We start from the raw sequence: 24,919 nt of genomic DNA, 5'->3' as shown, positions 1-24,919 counted from the left end.
TAAATGTACATCTCCTCTGTAGATAGGGGAAAAAAAGACAAAAGACAACAAGCTGAACAAATTTTGCCCTCCTGGGATTATAGAACTTTTCAATCCACGAGAAATGCCTTTTCTGATGAGGAAATCTACACCCAAATAAATTAAATGACTTGTCACTTTCCTGACTCATGACATTTTCACATGTATTCCCTCTGTATTTTAACTCCCACTCTATCCCCACTTCTTCATGTGGCCAACTCCTTTAACTTAACTCAAATGTCACTTTCTCACAGCAAGACCTTTCCTAACTGCCCAGTCTGAGTAAGGCACATTCCTCCATTATTCTCTCTCAGAGCATCCAGATCTTTTCCTTCATAGCATTTATTGTAATCTGAAAAAACTTTACTTGTTTAAAGTAAAATTCTTCCTCTCCTCCACAAAACTACCACTTTCAGCAAGATAGAGGCTATATTACTGTATCTTTAGAGGCTAGCACAGCTCCTGGAACATAACAGATCCTGATTAACTATTTCACTGATGGATATAGATAAATGCGCTGTTTTATGTCTGACAATTAATTGCTAACATTTACTAAACACTTACTATTGAATATATTCCAGGAACTGTTCCAAATGCTTTATATATATTGTCACATTTAATTCTTTCAGTAATCTCATGAGGTATAAACACTATTGTTATCTTCATTAACAGATAAGAAACTAAGCACAGAGAGATTAAGTTAACTTTTCTGAAGTCACAGCTAGACAGCAAAAGAGTCAGAATTCAACCGTAGGTAGTCTGGACCCTAGCTCTTATACTGTGGTATAGTTGCTGTGACATACCGAAGTTACTTTTACAATGAGAATTTTCTACGTGGAAATTGATTGGTAGGTCCTCTGTGACAACATATCTTTACTTGACCAGAAAAAGCATTTCACAAGGGAAGACACATTTGTACCTACTACTGTAACACTTTCTTCAGAGGACTAGAAAAAATAATCATAAAGATGTGCCAAATATGGAACATTCCCTACATATCTGCCTAACTAACTTATCTTCCACATACGAATCAACTTCAAAAGGCTATGGGAGAAGCACTTGGGCTTTCCCTTTTCAATCTCATTCTTCTTTTTAAGAGTCCCTGCCTAAGGTAACAACCAAGAACTAAAGCCAAAACAAACATGTACAAGCTCTCAGGTCAGGTCATCGAATTAGTGGAACGTTGAAATATTTTTCATTTTTAAAAACATATGACTTTGTTTCTGCATATCCTGTGGCCAAAATGAAATACGGGATGGAAATTAACAACAAAAATAAAAGCCTCTGTTTCTGTTTTCCTTTCCTTTAACATATTGAACTTTAATGATCAAATTAATCTAACACAGAACAATGACTACCCTGACGCAAAAACATGACAAGTCAACGTCTGTCATATTTCCCTCCAAAAATACAACTTCAAATTCTAGTGTTTATTCCCTAACCACAAAGATATAAGTATGAAGAAACAATGTGCCTGTTTCAAATACATGTATTGTATTTGAAACATGCACACAATAGTATGACTCCTATATCAAATACTAAATAATAATAATGGTTAACAGTCAGAGAACACTACAACCAGGCTTACTTATTTTGTTAATTCATTTAGTTTCCTATAACAACCCCCATAACATAGTTGTTATTATCTGTATTCTACAGGTTGGAACTCAGAGAGATTGAGAAATCTGTCTGAACTCACCATGATCTTTTGAGTTTGACCATGGCAGAGCTAGGATTCAACTACTTTATAATTTCCCTATCTTACAGAAACTTTCATATCAACTGTCATGTAATCTAATCTCCCACCCTACCCACTAGAGCATTCTACCAGCTGAAGCTTCAGCACTTTCACTGACTAAGAACAAAAGTAAAACAAAAACAAAACCTCATTACTTTCGAAGGCAGCCCATTCTTCAAATCTACTCCCAATCAACGGCTCAATTCCTTCAACCATACCTCAGATGGCATTATTTCAAGTGCTTGAGCATTATTCGTCCCTTTTAAAACAGGGCAACAGGGCATCTAGAGTGGACTGAATATGCCAGGTATGGCCCAGTCATCTCAAATTAGAGAAAAACCTATCTCTATTATCTTAGAAATTTATTACAGCAGTCCAAACTTTACTATTTTGGGTAGCCACATCACCAATGACTTTTGCCTGGTTTACATTCAGGAAAACTGTTCTTTAATTCATAATCACTGTTAAGCAATCTATTCCTTGAGTTCTTCACACCCAAGTACAGGTTATTATCCTGGTTAAATTTCACTTCTTCTATTTGGCTAATGACCTCCCCATTTGATGATTTCTGGGTTTTGGCTCATCTTCATACTTCAGTTTTAACTCATTTGCAAAGTTATTCAACATGCCACCATTGCCTCCATACAAGTCATTAATAAAATGTTTAATAGGAGAGGAAAGAATCCTAAAACCTGACCTTGGGGATCTCTGTCCAAGGAACCATTCATGCCTTCATCGGGCTCCTTAGAATACAGCTATTAACGTAGTTATAAAGCTCCCTATCCATATGCTTATTCGTTGACACTTCTCCGTATCATCCTAAGTATGTCAGACTTTTTCAAATATCTTATGGATATATATTACACCTATTGCACTATCCTGATCTACAAGTTCAATAAACCTATCAAAGAAAGAAAGAACGAAAGAGAAAAAGACAAAAGGTTAGTCTGTCATGACTTGTTCCTAGAGAAACCCATGCTGGCACATAGTCAGTTTTTCTTGGTGCTCCATCAAAAAGAGTAAAGCACTATTAAGTTAAAAACAGAATTTGACTCCATAGTTTAACTGTAAGAAGAAAAAAAAAAAAAAGAAGAGTTTCATATTCGGGTGATGCAAATAGGAGTATTACATTATAGTTCTTCATATAATAATAATATAAATAAAATATTTGAAATATTTGCAAACATTTAGAAGTATTTCCAGTGCTACCACTTTGGCCTACAAAGGTAAATTTTATATTTACTTTCAGTTATTAAAATGCCTTTGTTGGGTTTCTCGTATATCTAAATAAATCTCAGTTAATTAAGCAGAGATGTTATTAATCTGAACATACTAAATAAAAACACAGTAGTTCTGGAAGAATATTAACTGCTAGGCAGATCATGAGTGAAGCCAAGTTGGCCTTATTCTAAATCCCAGTGTTTCAGAGCTGGAAAAGACCTGGTATTTACAGCACAATTATCTCTTTTTATAGATGAAGATACTGAGGCTCTCAAGAGATGGAATGACTTGACCAAGCTCATAAAACTAATTTTCTGGCATGGTTGGACACAGAAATTAGATTTACTCAAGGGCCACTGATAATGTTTCACAAAACCATGTCATTAAAAGAAATAATAAAAAGAACAAAACAAATTCTTTCTTACCAACTGGACTTCACCAAAAGCACCTCTTCCAATAACTTTTACAACATCGTAGTCTTCTGCCTTCATCTGTAGACCTCTGATCTTTTTCACAATTTTCTCATCTACAGTAAAAAGATCACCATAATATCAATCACGTTTATAAGCAACCTTTTAAAATAATCACCATATTTGTAAACAAATTTTTATTTCAAGAAACTGGGCTTTGTTTCCAGCTAAATCCGTCAGTTTTTAAATGTTGCTATTTAAAACTCTAAGACACATATACTTTACATCAAAGGACAAAAACTCTCTGGTTTAACACATATAAACACATTAATGACTACCAAAAAGTAGCAGTTAAACTATTCTGTTTCTGACTCTGTTGCTTGGCAAGTTGTATGACAGCTGAAACTGTGACGACCCAGGCGATCCTGGAATACACTCTGAATCACTGCAGAAAGCTGCTATGAAAGTACGCAAGGCTAATCTCAATCATGAATGTTGGCAGCTTACTTCTTTGAAAAACAGTAATCACATATTGTAGATTTGATAACTATAGATAAGATTTTTTAATTAGGAAAACAGCCTAGTCTCTGATTAATTCCAAATTAAAGAGCATACTGTGTTCACATAAAGTGTATACAATTATTTTGAGAATTTCTTATTCTCAGAATTCAACTTCATTTACAACTTCATTGCAACATCAATACTGGCATATATTAATAGTTACTACGTTTATGGCAATATCTGTTATCATATTATCTTTCATTAACTAGACTGAAATGTCTACATTTATACAAACATAAAGCTCATTAAGTCTTCTGGGTAATGTAAAGCTAAGTCTTAGAGTTGTTAACATTAATTGAAAACTTCTCTTGGAACTGCCATAAATGACCTGTCCTGAAATTCTAAGCAATCTTATTTTAATCAAAACCTTGAACTTTACCTACTTTACGTACTTTAATTGATTTGGCAATTCTGCTTTGAAATAAAGAATATTAGTATTTAAATAAATCAAATGGCAAACTAAAAACAATTTAAATTTAGTAAGTTAAGTTATAAGTTTGTGGACTGTAATAATATTAAACATAAATCTCTTATCAAAAGTAGAGTCATATGATCAAATATGAAGTTTACACATACTTACATCTATTTAAGAAATTATCTATATTTTTGTTTTTCCTCAAAGCAGGGAAATCCAAATCAAGGACCAAGGAATTTAAGCCATCCTGTTTAACAAAAAAATAAAAAGAGAAAAAAGAAAGTTGTTACAATTTTCAAGCATTCAAGATAAAAAGCCTTTAAATTTTATTGTTTTGCTCTCACTGAGTTAATGTTAATCCACCTTGATTTGAAATTGCCCCCAGTGGCACCATATCCAATAGCTTTAAATAGTTTCCTAACTTCTGCCAGAGAATATTAGGGTTGACCCTATCATGTTTTTCACTGTAGTTTTAGCCAAGAGAAAAATGTCATTTTAAAATATGCATCCACTATTATTTTTGCTAGTCAGATGTCTTTTCTCTCTTCCAATGTCCAGTAAAATTTTACCTAGCTTTTTACTTTAAGAAATACACCCAGACTAAGTTCCCATTCATTCAACAAGCATTAATTTTGTGCCTAGTGTATACAAAGAATAGAAACTCTAAAAACAAGTGAGACACTATCTTTACCCTCAGGAAATTCAGGCTCAAAACTAAATTTCCCCTAAAAACATGAAAACAGGATGATGCACTGTTCAGGTTTCTATTTTCTTCTGTAAGTTTTCTGTATTTTCCAGACTTTCTACAACAAGCATGCATTAAATTTATAATCAAAATATGAAAAAGTACATACATATAAGTTGGTGGGAGTGAAAAAAACTAGTAAGAAACAAACCAAGTCTCAAATTACTCAATGGATATGCTTGTGAAGAAAACAGTATTTTTAAAACACTAGTGCATATATTGTTTCATCCCCAAGTAACTGAGGAGGGCAGAAGGACATATTCTCATTTAAAAAAATAAACAAACTAAAGTTCAGAGAGATTAAGTGACTTTGGCATGCCCAAGGTCTTGCTATTAGAAAATGATGTAGCAAAATACTACCTAAATCTTAGAGGTTCAATATACTTAACTCATCTCCCTCATCTTAACCACCAGTAGAAGCTTGGAAGGGGAAAGAAGGAACCTGGAGGATTGCAGAAAACAAAACAGTAATAAAGAGAACTTTTGAGGATCTGGGTAGGGAGAAAATGTGGGGAAAATTAGACACAAAACTTAGAAAGGTAACTTGAGTTTTTAATTTACTAATTCTAGAAGAACTGAAAGTTATCACAGAGAAATGAAGTTACACAAAGATGAAATAAACAGGAAAAAACTGGAATCAGTTTATAAATATTTTCCCATAATATACCCCACTAGTGTAGAGTCAGAGAGCTTTTTCAGCAGTTGGAACATTTGAACAGTTGCTCAACAATAATACTATTTTGTTTTTTTTAAACCATTTCTTAAAGATCACATACTATTTCATTTGTGCAGTAAGTTTTTTTGGTAATATTTATTTTTGAATAATACTAAAAAATACCTTAATTTGCTAATAATTTACATCAGAAGATAATGTAGGGGTAAATACATACCTATATATTTACATTTATACTTAAGGTTCTATGTTTATAAATTTTTACATTTGAAACTTATTCTATTTAGTACCACTTTTTTTTTTTTTTTTTTTTTAATTAATTTATTTATGACTGCGTTAGGTCTTCATTTCTGTCCGAGGGCTTTCTCTAGTTGTGGCAAGCGGGGGCCACTCTTCATCGCGGTGCACGGGCCTCTCACTATCGCAGCCTCTCTTGTTGCGGAGCACAGGCTCCAGACGCACAGGCTCAGCAATTGCGGCTCACGGGCCCACCTGCTCCGTGGCATGTGGGATCTTCCCAGACCAGGGCTCGAACCCGTGTCCCCTGCATTGGCAGGCAGACTCTCAACCACTGCGCCACCAGGGAAGCCCCAGTACCACTTTTTAAGAAACAAATTCTGAATTTTTAAAAGATACTAGAATTTTCAGTACACAAAATTGATACTGAGTTACAGTTGCTGGATTACCTCAAGACTTGAATGAAAGCCTATGTCTATGACCATCCTCGTTAAGCAGTTTCATATAAACCTTAGGAGGTAAGATTTTTTTTCAGTGTCTTGTGATTTCAACTGTGATTCTTTTCATAGAAAGTGATACTAAAGCTAAGATAAAGAAACTTTTAAAAGAATAAAACTTATATTAAAGAAAAGCCTACAACCAAAACTTCAAAGCAATGAAGAAAATTAACACTATTTGTCCCTTTCCCTACTTTCAAATGCACAGAAATGACAGGAGAATATTTAAAAGTCATAGCCCCACTGAAAGGAAAAAAACACCACCACCACAAAACATTCAAGAACGAGAAAGAAAAATGCTAAGCAATGTAGGAGCTAAAGTAGGAGCTAAAGTCACAAAGATCCACTGGATTTCAGGGCAGAAAGCTGTAAGACCAATAATTGAGAATTAAAAGAACCGAAATGTGGTAATGGGCGAAAACCAGACTGATTACTGGGAAAACGGTAGCTGGAGTGAAAATCCCAGCTCCTAAAAAGACACTAAAAAAAAAATCTTATTGCCCAAGTTTCATATGAAACTGCATAAAGAGGTAGATCAGACACAGCTTTCAAGAAAATCTTAAGCTAAGCCCCCAGAGCTTGCCCAGTTACCAGATCTCCTGCATCTCTAATATCACTGGTTTAAAATATGTGAATCAGCTGTAATACTGGAACTGACTTGGGTTGCCTGTATGTAAAAAATTAGCACCAGAGGACAGCAGAGAGAAAAGTGATTTATCCTACTCTCTTTCTGAATAAACAGGTACAAGCCAACACCCAATTTTTCCCATTACAATCATCATGGTGGAAAAAAGTATGTATAGAATGGCCTATTTTCCTAACTTTTCCTGAACACAGAGCCTTTTATACTTTAGTTGCCATGAAGGAATGAAGTATTGGACTTGATTTTACTCTCACTATAAACTGCTTCTAAATATCTAATTGTTTTTAAATCTCCAAATAAAATACATCCACCGAGAAAAAAAAGAAAAAGAAACAGAAAAAAAAGGAAGGAGGTTGGAAAGACTTCACCAACCTGGAATGTCTAAAGTGATAAGCAAAATGATGGAGACATCCTTCTAGGAATTTCAATTGTTAAATGCAGCGAATTATCTTTTAGCTGAAAGTTTCATAATGTTATGAGTTGTGAGTATATGGGTGGTATTTAAAGCCATAAAACTGGATAAGATCACTAAAGGAGTGAGTGTAGACAAATAAAAAAGGACCAAGGACTGAGTCCTGGGATACACCACTTATTAAGAGACTGTGGAGTACAGGAGACTGAGAAGCAAGCAGTAAAGGAGGGAGAAAATCAAGACTGCTGTGGTATCTTGGAAGCCAGGTGAAGCATGTAGCAAAGAGGGAGAGAGTGATCCACAAAATCAATATGACTGGTAAGTCAAGTAAATCAAGACTGAGACATTAGACACTTTGAGGTCATCAGTGACTTCTATAAAAGCTATTTAGATCATAAATTTGTTATTTCCAAACCACCGTTCACCACTTTCTTAGCACTTGTTTTTCTATAATTGCTGCATGTTTAAAAAACAAAACAAAAACCTCCTTTAAGATGTTACTGGGAATTCCCTGGTGGTCCAGTGGTTAGGACTCCGCACTTTCACTGATGAGGGCGCAGGTTCAATCCCTGGTTGGGGAACTGAGATCCCACAAGCCGCAGTGCGCGGCCAAATTAAAAAAAAAAAAATGTTACTGTGAGTTCACATTCATAGACCCTAAATAATACCAAGCATTCAACTTGACCATAAGTTATGTGATACCTTACAGTCTATCTACCAAAAACTATAACTAAATTACACAGGTCAATACAGTATTTATTATTAATAATAGGAACTTTTCTTGACTACTTTGTACCATGTGCTGAGCACAGCTCAAGCAATCAACATTTTAATCCTCACAACAATGTATAAACTAGGTACTCTTATTATACTCACATTTAGTAGGCACAGAAACTGAAGTTTACAGAGGTTAAAAAACCTGCCCCAGCCAATACATTTTATAAGTGACAGAATTAGAATTTTATGATACATTTATACTTTATTACTGAAATTAAAGTTAATAAAGTTATTCCTCTAACAGAGTACTGAACAATATCCACATTTTAAAGTTAAGACAACAAAATAGGAAACATATTTCTGTGTATCTGCTGTACAGATAAGTGACCAGGAAGTGTCATGTAAATGAATTTGTAATATTTACATTTTCGCCTTCTGTTATTACAACTCCAAATACAAACACAAAAGTAAAAACAGTGGGGCCAAACAAATCCATCGCTAGCGTGTAAAATATAGATTTTAAAGCCCCCTATATGCATGCAGAAAACATTCTGAATCTTATGTATATGCCATATTATTTTTTATAGTACACTTTCTATTTCACCTAGAAAAATCTAAGTAATATTAACTAATCTGCTATCATTTATCAACATCAGATGAATAAAATACGTAATGCTTATTTTACAATATAGCTTTGTAAGTACATTAGTTTAAGGTCTGTCAACCAAATTAATGACAAACTAAATTTATCCTGTCCCCTATCAAAAAAGAATATTTGAAGGAAAAAAAAGTTATCTAGGAAAATATGAAATTAAAGAGTACTGGGTGAAAGTGTCCTGTACATATTTTGTGTGATATAAGTTAACTTCACCATAAGCTTGAGTAGCTAATTTAACAAAGCGTAAGAACTGTTTTCTGGTTTGCTTTTATGAATCTTTACCTATAGCTATAGTAAAATCAGCTCTTAAAGCTCTCTACAAAACAATATAGGTGGTACATTAATGAAGTAATAGGTGTCTAAGAGAGTAAAATTCATATTTAGAACAGTTAAGGGAATATTATAACAAAAACTTGTTTAAAACCTGAACTCTGAATTGTGGGGAAGGGGAACATCTGAACAAAGAATACAGTTCCCACTGATCTTAAGCCTTTCATGCTATATATCAATACATATAGTATATATACTTTGTGTGTGTGTGTGTGTGTGTGTGTGTGTGTTATACATCATTAAAATTGTTTTGGATGTACTGGACAACAATCAATTAACTGACAAGATAAAAACATCACAGGGGCAAATAAACAGTAAAACATTTAAAAACCTGTATGCCATCACTATTCTCAGGCATCTTCACATACCTTATCTAATATACTGTCTACTTCATCAGAGAGGAAGTATGAGACAAAAATTAGTTAAAAACTCCCCAAGTTTGCTAAATTTCAACGAAGGTTTTCTATTATAGAGACTTATCCTCCAAACACTTTTAAATCCTTATTTGTGTTTGAAGTGCTGGGAGGGAAGGGGTCTTGTGGAGTCATACAACCTTATATTCTGTATCCCATCTTCCAAGTAAAGAAAAATACGTTTCTTGTAATTTTTAAAACCAATCCAGCAATTGTAAAGGAGAAGTGGAACTGCACTGCTGAGTGAATCTGAGATGGAATTAAAAGAATTTCAAACACAAAACTGTCCTTCCCTATTATTAGACATGTCACTATTATTTGATATGTCACTACAGTTCTCACTAATATTTTTTAAAACTACAGAGATTTAACTCTTTCATTTTATATCCCACATAAAAACAATCACTGAAAATATTTCAGTATCACATCCATTATACTCACAAACATAATATCCTCAGTTTTCCAGTCAAATATTAATCAAATCTAAACAATGAACTTCTTAAGGCACAACCAAGTACTTTACAAACCAAGTTCACAGGAAAATTAAAGGGCAAAAATATATACCCACAAATCACACTAGAAAATCAACATTCATTAAGCAGCTACTTCGTGCCAGAGAGAGTAGAATCACTTTCTCATTTAATTCTCATAAAAACCCCCACTGGAAAAGGAATGTATTAGGAAATGGAAAAGTGTTTTGGGACAGAGCCATTTTGGTACATAACAAAAGCAAAAGTTGTAATCAGAAGTAGCTCTTTCTGCTACCCATACAACTACCACTAGGAACAGTGAAGAACATTTCAGCAAAACAAAAATAGTTGTTGGTGGTTGTTTTTAAAGAACATGCTCTTTTCTCCCTCTGACTACTTATGTAGCTGTACAGACTCAATGGCCCACCTATCTATCTATCTATTTATGGCTGCGTTGGGTCTTCGTTGCTGCGCGCGGGCTTTCTCTAGTTGCGGCGAGTGGGGTCTACTCTTCGTTGCGGTGCGCGGGCTTCTCACTGCGGTGGTTTCTCTTGTTGTGGAGCACGGGCTCTAGGCGCACAAGCTTCTGTAGTTGTGGCACACGAGCTCAGTAGTTGTGGCTCGCGGGCTCTAGAGCGCAGGCTCAGTAGTTGTGGCACATGCGCTTAGTTGCTCCGCGGCATGTGGGATCTTCCCGGACCAGGGCTCGAACCTGTGTCCCCTGCACTGGCAGGCGGATTCTTAACCACTGCACTACAAGGGAAGTCCCTGGCCCACCTACTTTTAGTGAAAAAGCAAAATATTCTTCTCAGTAGAACTACAGAAGCAAGGTGTACCTCTTCCTTACCCAGGAAGCAGTATTTCTTCTACACATCTGAGGGAATTTTTTTTTTTTTAGTAACACTTCTAAAAATTAGAAAAAAAATTAAAACCTTTTAGATTCAATATCTGTCCCATCTCTCTTTTGTCCACTGTATGTGCACTTCCCTACAAATAGAAGAAGTGAGCAAGTCTTGGTAAGGGAATCTAATGCACTATATTTTGGTCTGTTTTACATTTTGGTAGTCTATAAATTTTTATTTGGCAGAGAAAAGGTCTCATTGCTAAAACAATTTGAAAACTAATAGTTTAGGCAATCTAAAGTTTCTAAAGGCTGATTACCATCATTTCATACACAATTCCTCTGCTTATTGATCAATTTCTGGCAATAACAGTACTTCAAGTAGGAACAATTTCTTGTCAATTTAGAGACACGTTAGTATCACTGGTTTAAAAGAAAATTACTTAAAAACACTGAACATAAAATCATCCTTAATTGGAACTCACAAATAGCCATAATTTCTCCTACACTCAAAGGGAGTAGTTAGCGAAACAAACACATATGTGAACTTTATTCTGAGAACCATCTTCTATGGCTGATAGCTCTATTGACTTCTACCCTGGGACTCAGTACCATATTTCCAAGTGTCCAACAAATATCCAACGGACCTCAGAAATCTCCCAAGTTGGGTAAATGTACTCAATGGGAATGTATAAGATGATCCACTGAGGTGCAAGAAGAAAATATTACAATTTTACACATTTAAGCTTAAAAAATTGTAAGTTTAACATAGAGGTTTTCAGCAACATCTCACTCTTGTTAGCTTTCATTGAATTGTGACATACTACAGCTTACATGTACCCAGATTTTTAAAACTTTACTAGTAGAAAGATTACCAAGCAGATTAAAAAGCATTCCATTTTGGGGTGCAGACATATGCCAAGGCTTACCAAACTGTACAATTTCATTATGTACAATTTATTTTATGTCAATTACACCTCAATAAAGCTATTTTTAAAGTGAATGTAATGTATATAATCACAGATTTAAGATAATACCAAAATGCAATTAGTACAAACAGAAAGAAAATGGCAGTATTAACTCTTAACATACTCCTTATATAAGCTCTTATTGCCCAAACTATGGGGCTAAAAACAATGGCAAGCCAATCACATCACTGCCCCCCAAATTAAAAATTACCTAAAGCCTATTTGAAATATGGAATTACATCCATAATCATTAATGATGTACTGCTATAATCTGGATTTCTGTAACACAAATTATCCCACATGTAACTGGAAAGTAAGGGAATAATTCAATTAAGTAAAATATGTGATTTTTTCCAGCTTGTTAATGTTTTTAAATAATGGGCAAGCTTTCTCAAGTCAAAGAGAAAGCCTTAGCAATATAGGATAACATTAAGAAAAAAGCCAAATATAACGCAGAAATGCCTTACTAAAGTACAAATAGTAGCTTCAAAAACCCCTACACTGTTCATGACATTAAGCTATCTAGTAAGGTTACAAGTGCAGATGAAAAAGCTGAGAAGATATTTTTCTTTTGTTAAAAACAAACAAAAACCTGATAAAGAAGGCTATAGAAATAAAGGCCTTCATAGGCCTAAATCTCAAAGAAAAAAGCTCAAGCCTCAGGGTTTAAGGCTACAGATATTCAAATGTCTGTGATGCTGGGTACAAATGCCAGCAGAGATTTAACTTTGTTGCTATTTTTATTTGAATTATTGTTTTTGTTAGTGTTATGGTTAAAATTTGTATAGGTTTTGCACAGTCTGTTCCTACTCTATTATTCTCATAAGCCGTGTTATTTATGGTACATGATTTTTGCAGAACACAAAGCTTTTCAGAAATTCATATTTCATGTTAATGACTGAAGCCATCACAATTTAAAACCTAAACAACAGGAACATGAAAAAGAATCTCTATAATTATTTGCATCATATTTAATGCCTGTATGCTACCCAGAATTTTACAAATTTTCATTGAGCTTAATGATAAATGTTTGAAAGCCTTGTGTTTTAGTTTTGTTTCTTTTTTTAAATTATTTTTATTTTTAATTTATTTTTTATTAAAATAAAAAAATAAAACTTGTTTGTTTCTTTAACATCAAAAAAAGGTTTCGTTTTTTTGTTTTTAATTCAGACATCATTGGGAAACACTAGATTTTTCTAATGGCTGAAATGTTATGAAAAACAATATGGTAAAAAACTAAAATACATTTTCTTGAGACCAAGTATCTTTGGAACGCACACAGAAAAAAAGAATTGAAAAGTTGATGTAATAAGCAACAAAATAAATTACTCCATAAGAGAGGGTTACTACACAATTGGAAGAAAGTACACACTTTTTCTAACCTCATCAGTTAAAATATGGTTGGATACTGTTGTAATGAAAATATACTGTATTCTCAATAGTAAATTACTTCTTTAATAAAACTATATTTGGGGCTTCCCTGGTGGCGCAGTGGTTGAGAATCTGCCTGCCAATGCAGGGGACACGGATTCGAGCCCTGGTCTGGGAAGATCCCACATGCCGCAGAGCAGCTAGGCCCGTGAGCCACAATTACTGAGCCTGCGCGTCTGGAGCCTGTGCTCCGCAACAAGAGAGGCCTCGATGGTGAGGGGCCCGCGCACCGCGATGAAAAGTGGCCCTCGCTTGCCGCAACTAGAGAAAGCCCTCGCACAGAAACGAAGACCCAACACAGCCAAAAATAAATAAATAAATAAATAAAATAAAAAAAAAAAAAACTATATTTGAAGGAAAAACCTCTGTAACAGTAACCATTGAGAGAACTGATACTTCAGCTGAAATACAAAACTGCCTCTAGAACATTACATATAGTATATACATGCAATTCATTCACTGAACAGCTTTTACAACTAAGAAATTAAGCCCGTAAGAGCACAAAGTGCTATGTCATCAACACTGTAAAATTTATAAAAATAAGACTGTTAAAGTGTAACAGAATTTTTCAATTCTTTGTAGTGAGATGAAGAACGACCATCAAAAATTTTAATTTCACATAAAAGTTTTCTAGCTATCTTGTCACGATGAACTTTTAAAAGCTATTGAACTTAGAGATGAATTACCATTTTTCTTCTACTCTATAAAAAGGCAAGTGTTCCAAATCTGATCTTGCCTATGATAATGAGTACTTATTATAGTATGCTGGCCAACATTTGGAGGAAAAATTAATAGATTTTGTCTCAGTAAAGGTAATATGTTAACAACAAGTGAGAAAAGAAAAGAAAAACTTTCTCTTTAGAAGAAATTCTTGCTATGGAAGGAATATTTTTGAAAAGGGTGTGTCTGGAAATGTTTCCATCCATATGTGAATTTTGCAGATAATAAGATGCTTGGCCTATTAAAATTGTTTTTTAACTTTCACATCCATGTTTTTAAAATTTGAAAACATAATTTTCTGACCCAGTTAAAGATGTTCAGCCATATGTTAAAATATAAAAATAAATTATTTCTGATTTGCTTTCAAGAACTGGCCTCAGAGAAAACAGCAATTTACTAACCGAATTTCAACAACCACGCAAAAAAGTTGTATAACTAGTGGACGGAACTGGAGAATGAGTGTTGTGATTAATAACTGCAGCCACTGATATACTGTGCTTCTTCCACTTGTATCCATGTATCTTTGTGAAATTAAAAAAAAAAAAAAATCCTGATAGTCCTTAAAACGCAGTAGCAAAATAAACTGAACTTCAAACCTGATCTTCAATTCACTGTAACAACATGAAGCCAAAACTTTTAAAAGCAATTAAGCATATTTAATTTAATGAGAAATGTTTTTCTGGTGTCATAAATATCTCAAAAATATGTTTATAGATTTAGCTTATACTTTTGAACTCCTGTTTTATGTGTATTTTATAACGTACACAGTATTTTAATAGATGTACACAAATTATAAATAAGACATGTCTATTTGAAGATATTTCAAAACTCTTTTATTGATGGAATACAAGAGTAATAGTTTGGAGATCACAAATTCCTTAAATGTAATGAATTTTTTATTATCCTTAAAGGTAAACATTTTTATTTTTCATATTTAAAGTAGCGAATATATGCCCCAAGACTGTTGGGTAAATAAATATTCAGCCAGCATCTTGGCATCAACATATCCAAAACAATTCATATTTTCTCATTCAAATCTTACCTACTCTATATCTAATAAGCAGTGCCATTTTATGTAAGTCAGATTCAGAAATCCTTTTCTTTGTCCTTTACATCAAGTCATTCCCTCTGTACTGCTGATACTTCCTCTAAGGTCTCACAGGTGCTTCCTTCTCTACTCCATTCCCCATTATGCTTTGCTCAGATTCTGATTATTTATTACCTACTAACTTGTTTCCTTGCCTTTAACCACCCACTGCTCCAGCCCATCTCCAGCCTACTATTAAGTAGTCAATCTTCTTGAAATTTAAATCTGTACATTTCATGCTCTCCTTAAAATTATTTGACAGCTTACAAATGCTTAGAAAAGAAAACCCTTAACTAGCATTCAAACTTCTGTGCCATCTGGCCCCACCAACCTTCTGCAATCTTACTTCCCATTGTTCTACTATTCTTCACTCATATTTGCTCTAGATCTGTACTGTCCAATACAGAAGCCACTGGCTACGGGGTGGCCATTGAGCACTTGAAATGCGATAGCCCAACTTGAGATATGCTGTAACTATAAAATACACACTGGATTTCAAAGACTTAGTACCAAAATAAGAATGTAAAATATCTCATTAATATTTTTTAATATTTTTTACATGTTAAAATAATATTTGGGTTATACTGGGTTAAATACATTATTAAAATTAATTTCACCTTTCTATTTTTTTAAATATGACTACCAGAAAAATTTAATTTTATATTTGACTCACATTATATCTCTATTCGAGAGCATAGCCCAGACCAACAAAACTTTAACCTTTCACACTGATCTTTCTACCCTCATAACTTGGCTTATATCAGTCTTTCACCACAGAACATTCAACACTTACTAATCATTCGTCAAGGGGCAACCATGTACCACGACTGAGTGCTAAGCATAAGAAAATGTTCTTCATGATCATCTCTACTTGCCAAATCTTATCTCTGCTTCAAGACCAGCTCAAATGCAGTTTATTTCCATGAAGCCCTCCTTGATATGCCAGGATAAAAATTTCCCATCTTTTGAAATTTGACATATTACATGTTCTTCAATGAACATGTCACTTTCTACTTACAACAGTTATTCCTACACAGTGCTTATCACATCTATTAGCTGTAAATTCCTTAAGTACAGAATTCTTCAAATTCAATTTGATTCCTCTAATGGTTCTGTCATAAAACCTTACACAGGTAAGAGTCTGCCCTCAAACACTGGTGATACAATTATCTAAGATTAAATAAGTTACACTTAGTAAAGCAAGAAAGTAGGTATTTATGTTAGTATTATTCATAGATATGCAATTCAATTATTATCTTGAACTTCTTTATGACCATTCCTTTCACCTTCCTGCTCTAGCTGAAACCTTACTTTTCCCCTTGATGACACTACCTATCTTACATTACAACCCTCTCAAATGGTAGATCTTGCAGGTGGGGTAAATGTTCTCTTTGCTTCTAGTGGTCAATCTTAGATCACTCTTCCTCTTTCTGCAAACTGTGAGCTTTGAAACACATCATCAGCCACCCACCACGTCCCTTCTTATGCACCCGCCACCCACCGTCACTGACCCTCAGTCTCTGAAGATTTTAGTTCCTTGCTAACTGACACACTCTCTAACACTAATCCTGTCATAATTCTTGGTGATGTCATTATACTCCTAGATATCCTAATACTCTGGACAATCCACTTGTGTGGTCTCCTTAACCTTATCATTACCAATAATTGCAACACCTCATAATCTCAATTTTAAATATCCTACTCATTGACCACCACCTCTTATCTTTCTAGCTCACTCTAATACTTCAACTCCAACAATCTTTTGACTCAAAAGGGACCTTCAATCCAGATCCTATCATTTTCCACTGTCCTTCATCCTCTCCACTCTTATGTTTACTTTTTACATAATTCGTGTTCCAGTCAATCATCATAGTCACTGCCCTGTGCTTACCCTCGTACTCCTCTTAATCATACTCTCCTGGAAGAAGTACATCACTGGTGAAATCCAACTCTCTCTACTCAGTACTTGCGCCTCCAGAACTAAATGTGACTTAAAAAACACACAACCATGCTCAAATGGCCCTCTGCTGACTGACAATCCTAGACTATCTCCCTGGTCCATTCTCTCTCCCACTCTCCTTCATGATTTCACACTTTCTCCTCTCTTCTCAAACCTCAAAAATCTCCTCTCCCAACCTCATTCTCAGTTAAGATCTTGGCTTCTTACATCAACTGAGAACTTACACAAGCTCTCATCACCAAATCTGTTCATATTCCCGCATTTGTACCCATATATTCTTTCTTTTCTGCCATTATATTATATATTAATTACATTACAGTACATTATATTCATAGTTACAGCCAACCCCTCACCCATACACTACATCTCCCATCCCCTCCTACCTCCTAACAGACAACACTGTAACTACTCCCCTCTGCCCCCACCACAGCCAACCTATCATCTCTTCATCTTTTATTCTCTATTTGATTACTGCCACTGGCATATTATTTCTTCTGCTCTTAAGAAAATAAAATCCCATGGGCTTCCCTGGTGGCGCAGTGGTTGGGAGTCTGCCTGCCAGTGCAGGGGACGCGGGTTCGAGCCCTGGTCTGGGAAGATCCCACATGCCGCGGAGCGACTGGGCCCGTGAGCCACAACTACTGAGCCTGCGCGTCTGGAGCCTGTGCTCCGCAACAAGAGAGGCCGCGATAGTGAGAGGCCCGCGCACCGCGATGAAGAGTGGCCCCCGCTTGCCGCAACTGGAGAGGGCCCTCGCACAGAGACGAAGACCCAACACAGTCAAAAATAAATAAATAAAATAAAATAAAATGCCCTCACTCTTTCTCTACAAAAAAAAAAAAAAAAAAAGAAAATAAAATCCCTTGACTCTATTTCCCATACAGTTATCATTCTATTTCTCCCTTTGCCTTTATAGAGAAATTCCTTGAAAGACAAATCTATGCTATCACCCCCGATCTTTTCTCTTCCTATTCTCTTTAGAACTCGCTCCAATCAATCCCTCCCAACCACCACCACCACCGCCCACCACCACCGCCACCACCCTATCTAAGAAGTTTTTCTCAAGCTTATCAATGACCTCCACATTTCAAATCCAATTATCATTTCTCAATCCACATTTTACTTGACCTATAAGCTTATTTAAACAATCCTTCATTTATCTATCTACATCTTTAAAATCTTTCTTCATTAACTTTGATGAAAATGCATTCACATAGTTTTCCATGTATCTCTCTGGTTGCCCTTTCTCCGTCTCTTTTGCTGATTTTCTCCTCAGTCCTTGGGCCTCTTCTCTTTTAAATACACTCACTCCATAGGAGATCTCATCTCATCTTTAAGTACCGATGGCTTTCAAATTCATTATCGCTATTCAAGATACTTACAATTCTGAATTCTAGACCCATATCTCCACTTCAGGATGTCTAATAAATATCTTAAATGACAATATCCAAAATTGTGCCCCTACCTCCTTCCACTGCAACCACTTCCTTTTTAGTCTTCCACATCTCAGTCAATGGCAATTCCATCCTTCCAAATACTCAGGTCAACAACTCTGGCGTCAAGCTTGACTTCTTTCTTTCAAGAGCTTAAGTCCAAACACCTACAAATCCTGCCAGCATTGCCTTCAAAATGAATTCAGAATTCCACCAGTTTTCACTACCCCTACTACCATCACACTAGTTCAAGACACCACCCTATGAATTATTGCAAAAGCCTACTTATCAGGTCTCCCTGCTTCCAGCTTTGCCCTTCCTTTCTCCTTCATATTATTTTCAAGGAACACAGAGATGATCCCATCACTCCTCTACTCAAAGCCTCCAATGCCTTCCATTTCATTGAGAGTAAAGCGCAGATTCCCTGCTATGACCTATGAGGCTCTTCATGATCATACTTCACCCACTTAACTGGTTAACTCTCAAGCCTCATCCCCTATTAGTTTCATTCTCACTCATTCTACTCCAGCCACACTGGCCTTCTAAAGGTTTTTAAAATCACAACAGGGGCCCTACACAAGGAATAAGTGGAACAGAGTAGGAAGGTAGTTCGGCAGCTGCCAGGGCCTTCACAAGACGTACATCTGAGCAACATCACAGTTCGGTGGGGTGGTGAGCTGACTGCATATGAAAGAACTGAGCAAATTAGTAACTATATGATAATAGGAACCAGCTCTTAATTTTGGGAGAAGAGGTACAAATGTGGGGGAAAAAAGAGCTAGAATGAATACAGGGTGTTGGGCTGAATTGGAGGTATAAGTGTAAATTTGTGATTTCCAATATATAAAGACATATAAAAATATATATGTAGATATCTATGTGGGTGTACACACAGACACCCCCATGTTTCCTTGACCTGTCCACTGCAACGGTCTGAGTGCAGAGACAGTTCACCAGCCATGAGCTTACCTGCCACACAGACCATGGTTTTGAAATACTCTTCTCCACTAAAAAAAATTAGTGCTCCTTGGAGAAATAGCTGATTCCAGAACTAGAACAGGAAAATTTTAAGATGACCTTGTGCCAAAAGTAAGGAGGTGCACAGATGATAAAACTGCATAGAACTATACATATGCATTGTATCAATGTCAATATCCTCATTTTGTTAATGTACTATAGTTATGTAAGATATAAACATTGGAGGAAATTAGGTGAAGGGTACACAGGACCATTCTGGACTATTTTTGCAACTTCCTGTGAATTTATAATTACTTCAAGATACAAGTTTTTTAAAAAAGTAAAGGGAATTCCCTGGCTGTCCAGTGGTTAGGACTTTGCACTTCTGCTGCAGGGGGCACGGGTTCGATCTCTGGTCAGGGAACTAAGATCCCACATGCTGCAGCCAAAAAAATTTTTTTAAAAAGTTAAAAAGAGATACTAATTAATTCTCTTTCTTACAGTAAAATGGCAACTAATAAAAGTCAAAGGAACACTTGAATCAGAATATCACCCTTTGGCAACCACCATGGTAAAAATTAATTTAGGTGAAAAACATCAATGGATGCTAAAACTAGTGGATTGAAGTGGGAATAGAAACATGATTTTACATAGTCTCAAAGTATCTCCCTACAAAATACTTATTAATTATGGGGTGGGAGGCACTAGAAACTTGAAAGACATCATCTTTAATCAAGTGATCTAAAGTTAACACTACCTAATAGGATAAACTGTATGCCACCAAAAAGGATTCATTAAGAAGAAAACAACATAACTTCTGTGAAACTGCAGCCAGAAATACATATCTTGAGTCTAGTCATCAGGAAACATTAGACAACCCAAATTGCGAGATAGTCTACAAAATGAGTGGCTTGTAATCTTCAGTATGTGAACAAATGAAAATCGAGAGAGATTGAGGAACTGTTCCAAATTGAAGGAGATTAAAGAGACATGAGAGCTGGATGCAATTCATGGTCCTGGATTAGATCCTTTTTGTCTCAAGGACATTATTTGGGCAATTAACAAAACTTGAATGAGGTCTCTAGCAAAGTGTACACAGAAGTGTTTTTTAACTTTGCTGTAGTTTGAAATTGTTACCAACTTTAAAGTGTTTTTTTAAAAAACCACACCAAGGCATGTTCCTGACTCATGGCCTTTGGATTTGCTATTTCCTTCTGTCTGGAATGCTCACATCCACGTTTCTGCATGCCCAGCTCTCCTACTTCCACCAGGTTTTTACTTAAAAGGCACCTTCTAAACTATCAACACCCTATATAGTCATATCTTCCTCCTTTTTTTACTCTTTTCTCTTTACCGTAAATCACTATCTTACATACAATTATCTTAATTATTTATTATTCTCTGGCTGCCCATTAAAACCTAAACTGATGGCAGGGAATTTTTATCTATTTTGTTCACTGTTACATTCCCAGGGCCTAATCCAGGCCTAAACCAGGACTTGGCACATGGTAGTTGCAAATAAATATTTAGTAAATGACTGAAGGTACACAAAGTCCTTGGAACATAAAGGACTTAAGATACAATTACAAAATAAGTTTCCTTTCACAATCATAGAAAAGGAATACTAAAACAGGTAAAAAGAACTCTACTGTTAAATTTGATAGTTCTGGGATATCATTTTGACAAATATGTCTATAGCACAGATGAATGAGATAATGTCCCTGCTCTAAAGAGCTTAGTGAGCAAACCTATTTCCATCAGAAACAAAGCTGTAGTATTGCAGTCAGCTAATACAGCAAGAAAATATCTACCAACAGCATGTACAACATACAGTATAAACAATCCAAATGCTGACAGACAAGAGTTAGCTGTATCAGACTTGATTGAAAAATACAGATACAAGTTTTCTCTTGGGAAAAAGAATGATGGTAAACTCATATTCATATTAAGTCAATGGTGTGAACCACAGGACATACATAAGTAGAGGTCTCTGATATTTTATTACCATATTTCCTTGAAAAACTGTTGATACCAAGACTATAATTAAGCTAACCACAATGATCTCAAGTAGTTTACAGTATAATAAAACATACTGAATTGTTTGGATTTAAGAAAAAAGTATAAGTCCAAAAATCTGCAAAATGATCTAACAGTTTCTATATATAATATAAAGTGGTCAAATCAGTAGCATCTCACTTTATAAATGCTATTTTCTCCTATGGCACTAGGTAATACAGCTGATCTTCCTTTCTTGAACAACTGTCACCAAAATGACAGGCAATAATATCTTAATACAAACATATCTGAATCTAACCCAATACTTCTAAAAATGAAACACATACACACAAAACTGTATGTATGTGCGCATGTACATATATATGTATTAATAAACATGGTTTGATAATCATTAATTAGCTACACACATGACCCCCATCCATCTTACAAACTAACAGTGAATGAAATCCAAATGTATAAATCCAATTCTAATTTCAAATAGAAATAGTATTACAAATTAGGGTTCTATACCCAGAAACCTTATTTCAATCACTCTCCTCAACAATTGCCAAAAAGTAGCAACAACAAAAAATAAAAGAACATAAAACACAAAAAGGTAGTTTAACATTCCTAAGTGTGAAACCAATCATTTAATATAAAAGCTGTGTCAACATTTTTTGAGGGGTTTTATGAATGGGCTGAACTAATTAAGTAAAATAAAAGTCAAACTAAGATGGCCTAAAGATACTTTCTTTTCCTGGTAAACTTCCCTGTAACAAGTATTGGCATGTTTTATTTCTCCTTCTAACTTAGTCCACACTATGGTAATCTGATCCCAAAATCTGGGGAATTTTTTAAGGGATGTAGTATAACTATATTTGCGTTACCTGTGTTACCACTGACTGCAACCCTCAGGAAATCCTAAATATGAGTTTGGCCATTACTGTAAAGTCTTACTTACAATAAAAAAAGTTTTCTTTTAAAAGGTTAAAGTTGGAGTTGGGATCAAAAGTCAAGCAAATTTTAAGTGGGAGATTCCTGTACTTAGTCGTATGGTTCAGACTTCAGACTTCAAAACTGCCAACATTATTGTAGTATATGTAACACTGAGAGAATTCTGAGGGCACAAAAGTCTCTGACTCCTAGATAAATTCTCAGTATAAAAGGCAAATAACCAGATTTATATAAAGGTCATCATACTGCAAGCATGAATACCATACAATATTCCATTTTGTAATTATTCTTGAGAACACAAAATGTTTTATATTTCAGCATGTTCAACATTACAACTTACTATAAACCCATGCTTTATAGCCAAATTTATAAAAATATATGACGCAAGAATCATAGGTTGTATATAAGAGACACAGTGAGCACAACTGCTATTGACAATTATTTTAAGTTACACTAAATTACTTAATTTATTAGAATCTTGACCCATATAAATGATACACACTAATTCTCATCTATCCTCATTTTTGTGATAAACACAGCAAGGAAGATTCTGCCTCTGTGAGAGAGATTTATCTGTTGGAAGAGTCCAAATCTATTCAGGACAATGAATCTAATCTGTCCCAAATCTAAACCTATATCCTAGATTTTACCAATAATACATTTAGTTACCTAATTTACTCCTCTCTCAACTGGCTCTGAATTCAACCTAAGAATAACTGCTACATATCAAACCCCTAAAATTCCAATATCTGGTACACTGAACTGAGACGCTTAAAAAAGAAACATGTAATTCATGGACAATGTAACAGGGAGATTTCTACCTCCACCAACTACCGACTTAATGCTGCAAGCCAATCCTACCACTGAGACTAAAATTGGAAAGAAGGGAAGGAGGCACAAGGAGGTGAGCCTAAATCATCTAAGCAGATGTTCATATACAATGTCCAGCAGTCAGTCAAGCATTAGGAATCATACCAGAGATAAAACTATCATTAAAACCTAGAAAAAATTTTTTTAAATATCAGACCCACAGGGGCTTCCCTGGTGGCGCAGTGGTTGAGAATCTGCCTGCCAATGCAGAGGACACGGGTTCGAGCCCTGGTCTGGGAGGATCCCACATGCCGCGGAGCAAGTGGGCCTGTGAGCCACAATTACTGAGCCACAATTACTGAGCCTGCGCGTCTGGAGCCTGTGCTCCGCAACAAGAGAGGCCGCGATAGTGAGAGGCCCGCGCACCGCGATGAAGAGTGGCCCCCGCTCGCCGCAACTAGAGAAAGCCCTCGCACAGAGACGAAGACCCAACACAGCAAAAATAAATAAATAAATAAATAAATTTAAAAATCAGACCCACAAAAGAGCCAGAAATTTAACACAAACTTCAAAATCACCACTACTAATATGTTCATGATAGTAAGATGGAGAATTTCAGCAGAGAACCTGAAATTTTATTAAATAATCAAATGAAAATTCTAAAACTTAAAAACAGATGAAATTAAGAATTCAATAGACAGATTAGACACAACTATGCCCTTTAGTGAATTGCCTAAAACCTTTAAAACATTTTTCTACTGATATTTGAGGTTGTATGGTGAATTTACACAAGCTCTTTATATTAAGAATATTATTGCATTATCCACCTTCTGGGGCATATGGTTTTTCCCAGTTTGTTATCTTTTAACTTTCTTTCTCTTTTAGTTGTGTTCACTTTCAGCAAATAAAAACTACTGTTTTGTCTTCATGATTGCTTTCATATCAGTTATGTTTAGATCGGATAGGCATTTCATATAGCTTCATGCTGTTTATGGTTTTATATTTTACCTTTATCCCCAATCCGTCTATTTGGAATTTATTTTGGTGCACGTTATAACGAGAGAAAATAACCTCATTTTTTCCCTCAAATATTTAACCAACTTTTTAAGGAAAGCTTTTCATTATAATCATAAACTTATATTTTGTTCTTATTGTAAAAATGTGTAACACTAATTGAAATGTGGGAAATAACAAAAAATAAATTCTAGCCTTTTCCTAGAGCCTGCATAAATATATAAACATGCATTTTAAGAATATCATTTGGTACTTAGATGTAAGTAATTTAAATGACTTAAAACTCCTTTAGTATGGGTAATGTATAAATAATTTATAACACATCCAATGGAATACTACAGAGCTATTAAGAAGAATGAAGTAATAGGACAGAATAAACTGATGAGGATGATTATAAAATTTTTATAACCTTTTTGTTTAAAACTTTGCTAGTTCTTTAATGTTTTATTTTCTCGATATAAGGGACACTTTTTCTCTTTTCTCATAAGCTATTTATAACTTATAGCAATTCAATAAATTATACCATTGTAAACAGAAATAAAACATTAATTTTTCTCCCCCCGCAAAAAAAAAAAAAAAAAGAATGAAGTA

General features: G+C 35.0%; 1 protein-coding gene across 1 annotated transcript in view; it reads right to left on the bottom strand.

The window, feature by feature from the left end:
• Positions 1–24,919, bottom strand: part of ROCK2 (Rho associated coiled-coil containing protein kinase 2) — a 143,352-nt gene that overhangs the window by 82,407 nt on the left and 36,026 nt on the right. The window contains exons 2-3 of the mRNA XM_059942209.1: positions 4,529–4,610; positions 3,403–3,503 (exon numbers count right to left, since the gene is read on the bottom strand). Of these exons, the coding sequence (XP_059798192.1) occupies positions 3,403–3,503; positions 4,529–4,610 (183 nt within the window). The remainder of the gene's footprint in view (positions 1–3,402; positions 3,504–4,528; positions 4,611–24,919) is intronic.

The sequence above is a fragment of the Balaenoptera ricei genome, chromosome 13 (genome assembly GCF_028023285.1).
Source record: "Balaenoptera ricei isolate mBalRic1 chromosome 13, mBalRic1.hap2, whole genome shotgun sequence".
NCBI lineage: Eukaryota > Metazoa > Chordata > Mammalia > Artiodactyla > Balaenopteridae > Balaenoptera > Balaenoptera ricei.
Note: the sequence above shows the minus strand (reverse complement) of the source record. Positions and strands in the feature narration are given on the sequence as shown.